Source organism: Nicotiana tabacum, chromosome 24 (genome assembly GCF_000715075.1).
Source record: "Nicotiana tabacum cultivar K326 chromosome 24, ASM71507v2, whole genome shotgun sequence".
Lineage (NCBI taxonomy): Eukaryota > Viridiplantae > Streptophyta > Magnoliopsida > Solanales > Solanaceae > Nicotiana > Nicotiana tabacum.
This window is the reverse complement of record NC_134103.1, coordinates 64,041,672-64,046,284: the sequence shown is the minus strand read 5'-3', so window position 1 is coordinate 64,046,284 and position 4,613 is coordinate 64,041,672. Positions and strand designations below refer to the sequence as shown.

General features: G+C 37.1%; 1 protein-coding gene across 1 annotated transcript; it reads left to right on the top strand.

Moving 5' to 3' along the window:
• Positions 1-203: 203 nt before the first annotated feature.
• On the top strand, positions 204-3,018 carry LOC107813456 (serine/threonine/tyrosine-protein kinase HT1-like). Its single transcript, XM_016638732.2, has 3 exons — positions 204-1,080; positions 1,776-2,231; positions 2,561-3,018. Exons 1-3 carry the CDS (start codon positions 721-723, stop codon positions 2,807-2,809), a joined length of 1,065 nt encoding a protein of 354 aa, XP_016494218.1. The 5' UTR covers positions 204-720; the 3' UTR covers positions 2,810-3,018.
• Positions 3,019-4,613: the final 1,595 nt, after the last annotated feature.

The window sequence follows — 4,613 nt, the reverse complement described above, 5'->3', positions numbered from 1 at the left end:
AATAAGGAGATAGTAGGTATTATGACGAAAGGGAGGGGCAAAGGAGTGAAGAGAAAAATACCAGTCTCAATCACTATACCCCAGTATTGTCACCTCAGAAGTGGATCATTACACGCTATGTTGTTGTATTTGTATTATACTAAGTTCCAACTCACTCGCTTGACACAAGGAAACAACCAGTCCACCACCCCCGTCATTTGCTTTCACCATTGCGAAAATTACTACTATAAACCTAGATACTACTATTGAAAACTCTTAGCTATGGAATGTGTCTTTTGTATTACCCCTAGAATTTACAAGAGATATGTACTCTGCCGATTTTTCTGAAGATATAGTTTTGGATACGAGGCAGCAGACTATGACTAAGTTACACCATTAGTATCCAAATGACAAAGAAGGTTACTCCCTCCGTTCCCGATTCATGTGAACATGTTTAACAAGATACTAAGTTTAAGAAAAAATGAAATTTTTTGGAATTTGTGGTCCTAAACAAGTCAAAAAGAGTCCCAAAGTATTTGTGTGGTTATAAAAACATCTCATTAAGTGTAAAATTGTAAGTTTAAGCAAAATTATTTTCAAATTTAGAAAGGGGTCATTCTTTTTTAAACGAACCAAAAAAAAAATAGGTTCTCATAAAGTACTTGATATAATTAGCAGAGTACTGGCAATATTGGCATAGGACACCAAATCGACAGCGTTCATTTGCTACAAATTTGTAGCATGAAGAATTCATACTGGTTTAAGCAAACTACGAGCAATGGGAAGCGGGAGAGACGGCTTTCTTTAGGAGAGTACAAGCGAGCAGCGTCATGGTCCAAGTACTTGGTATCATCAGGAGCAGCGATAAAGGGGGAGGGAGAAGAGGAATGGAGCGCCGACATGTCACAGCTGTATATAGGGAGTAAATTTGCTTCAGGAAGGCATAGCAGGATCTACAGAGGAATTTACAAGCAAAGGGATGTGGCTATTAAACTCATTAGTCAGCCTGAGGAAGACAGAGACTTGGCTGCATTGTTAGAGAAACACTTCACTTCTGAAGTTTCCTTATTGCTTCGGCTAAATCACCCTAATATCATCACTGTGAGTATGCTTGATCTGATTTGTTTTCATTTCTTATATTTCCTTATAAACTTAATATGCTTGATCTGATTTGTTTTCATTTCTTATATTTCCTTATAAACTTACAACAACAATTATGCTTCAATTTGTATATATATATGATCATCTATATCCGTATCACTCTATTCCATTGGCCGGAGATACTTACTTGTGCTTTGTTTTCTCCAACTACATTGTGGAACTTGGAGGAATTGTCGCACTAGGACGAGTATGCCATAATGCTATACTGTGAAAGCAAGCACATTGTAGCACATTCCGAGTTCTTCCATAATACATGCTGATTGTTGGCACTCAATTACATTAATGCTCATTCTGAGACTTCTGCTCTTGATTTCCTTCTATCTATAACATTGCACGTTTTGCCTTTTCGATTATGCATGGAGATAAACTCCTTCACAATTGATATTCAGTGTGATATGATTAGTGTCATTCACAAAAATATCATGCTCATTCCAGCTGTGAAACTATCTCACAAATTTCTGTACAAACAGTGCAGTAGTAGATTTTGTCAAGATAGTTTCATTTATGATTTCAGATACTCTCTGACTTAGGCATTCAATCTTGATTTTGCCATTAAAATGTACACATATAGATATTTTGAATCCTACCCCTGCTACTTCTTTTCACTAGCTCAATTTCTCTACTCTCAAATGCAGTTCATTGCAGCATGTAAGAAACCACCTGTGTTTTGCATTATCACGGAATACCTACCTGGGGGCTCCCTAAGAAAATACCTCCAACAGCAGGAGCCATACTCGCTCCCTCTCAACCTAGTCGTGAAATTGGCCCTTGACGTTGCACTAGGAATGCAATATCTTCATGCTCAAGGGATAATTCACAGAGATCTTAAGTCAGAAAACCTACTTCTTGATGAGGATATGCATGTGAAAGTGGCAGATTTTGGGATCTCATGCTTAGAATCTCAAAGTGGAAGAGCAAAGGGGTTCACCGGTACTTACCGTTGGATGGCACCAGAAATGATCAAGGGAAAGAACCATACAAGGAAAGTTGATGTTTATAGTTTTGGTATTGTTCTATGGGAACTTATAACTGCATTGACACCATTTGATGACATGACTGCGGAGCAGGCGGCGTTTGCAGTCTGCCAGAAGGTATTTTGTCTTATGGATTTTGTGCTTCCATTATAGCTGATGTTGCCATTTTTTCATGCTGGTTGATGTGATTACTTTTATGCCTTTGTTTAGTTAGTTTCATGATTATATGAGCCAAGATAAGAAACTACATATATATAAATGGCTCTGCTATAAAACCACACTGTTCTTTAGTTTAGAGAATTACTTTTCTCCCATGAATTGTTGCATTAGAAACAATGTTTTTGTGAACAGCTCTTTTCTGCTGCATTATTATGCACATTTATCTCTGGCACATTTGAACTTGGAAAGGAAGCCTTAGTTTCTTACTTGAATTGGGATTTTGGCAGAATGCACGTCCACCATTGCCAGCTGCATGTCCAACAGCATTTTGTAAACTCATCAACCGATGCTGGGCAAATAATCCAAACAAGCGGCCATACTTTGAGGAGATTGTTACCGTTCTTGAAAGTTATGCAGAATCACTTGAGCAAGATCCAGAATTCTTTTCATCAAATGAGCCCCCTCGACATCATATCATGTGGCAATGCTTGTCTAAATGCATATTGTTTAAGCGATCTACTTCTCCGAGGACTTAGGAGATAGACCTGATATTATGCATCGTGTTTTTTCCTTGAGCGATCTAGGTTGTTGTACCATATTTTGGCTTCCTTGTGTAGCTTTCACTACTCAACTCTAAATTATAGTTGTAAATTTGTGCTGAAAGGTTTTCTTTGTGGTGTTGGAGACATTAATCCGTGAAACGTGCATTAGTATTCTGTTAAATTTTAATAAGGAAATATTCTTAATGAGAAGAGTGTAAAATAGATACTTTTACTGTGTCGTTGTATATAATCAGAAAGCCTGTGTGTTTGGCCAAAGAGACATGCCACATCACTTTTTTAAAGTCCTTTATATATATATATATATATATATATATATATATATATATATATATATATATATGATCACGCCCAACTATTCCCTAAAAAAAAATAAGCGGTCGCTGCAAATATAATCCGGTCTATAAGTCCAAGTCCGGAGTAGAATCCCACATAGAACTAAGGCTTAGCTACAGTTGTTCACTATCACTAAGAAGATAAGTTTGAACAATTTTCTAAATTATAAAGATTAAAAATTTTATTCTAACTAATCAACTAACAAATACTAGAAAACAGTAAAATTATCAACAAACGAGGATGGAGTTGGAGACAAAATAAAGGAGGCCTAGAGTTATGATTTTCCCAATTTTCGGAATCTTTTACGGTACGTCTCCTATAATTTCGCATAAGTATTCTCTACCGATCGTGAGTACTTCAGGTTTCGTAATTCTCTTCCGAGCAACTACCACAATTTACTAGACGTATTCTTCCGAATTGCATTAGCTGGTACTAGTTCACCGCTCACCAAGGTTTCGTTATTCCTAATCCCACCGTTAAACCCTCCGTATTGATTCCTCACATACGTTGGGAGTAATGTTGTTCAACAATTACCTAAATGTGTACCATTTTCTCAATAATACACACTAAATAGGCATAGTTAATTGAGAGCACTTCAATCAATAACATGAAGTAGAGAAAAGTCAAGGGCAAATTTATATTAAACGCAGTGGAAAATCACCCTCCAATAGGTTCCATCAAACCCTAGATGAGAGAGTTTATCTTCTCATAATTGTATAAATAATCATTGTAATATTCAAAAGCATTAAACTACAGATTAACGAAGAACGGAGAGAAAAACTCTTGTGATTCGTGCTTCCAAGTGTTCCGTTGTCTTTTTCCTCTCCAATAATGTCTCACCCTCTAAAACTAACTTTAAGAGGTATTTATATGGTAGGGATAACATATATACGTCCAAAATTAAGACGGAAATAAAAGTAGCTCGGATAAGTTTCGTCAACGCGGGGCATCATCAGAGGCGCCAAGATACATTGCAAGGCGCCATCAGAGGCGCCAACATACATTGCAAGGCACCATCAGAGGCGCTAATGTTGATGCCCTGGACAAAGCCTTGCACTGTCTACGGCTGCGACTTTTCATGGCCTTGCAATGTCTTTTTTTATTGCTCTATTTTGTAGCTTAAAGGTACCATTTCCTTCAACTTTTCTTCACTTCATATCCTAGTGTTCCTACATGTAAAATAAACTCAATTAAGCTTAATTGTCGCACGAATTAGCATCCAAACAACAACCTAGTAAAGTGAATAATGTCAAAATATATAGAATTATAGCACGACATCAACACCCCACACTTAAATGTTTCTCTCCTTTGAGTCTACCAACTAAACACTTCCTCTTCAAGTCCCCAACAAGTCACACATTTACGGCACACTACACCAATGACCATGGTTGATAGAGACAATTAAGCTCTAGCATATGCGGTCAAAATACAGTTCACGTACATA

Bases quoted from the DNA above. Each gene is read 5' to 3' on its own strand.
- LOC107813456 (XM_016638732.2), top strand. From the start codon at position 721: ATGAAGAATTCATACTGGTTTAAGCAAACTACGAGCAATGGGAAGCGG. The intron at 1,081-1,775 runs GTGAGTATGCTT...TCTCAAATGCAG, and splicing joins ATCACCCTAATATCATCACT to TTCATTGCAGCATGTAAGAA. The intron at 2,232-2,560 runs GTATTTTGTCTT...GGATTTTGGCAG, and splicing joins CGTTTGCAGTCTGCCAGAAG to AATGCACGTCCACCATTGCC.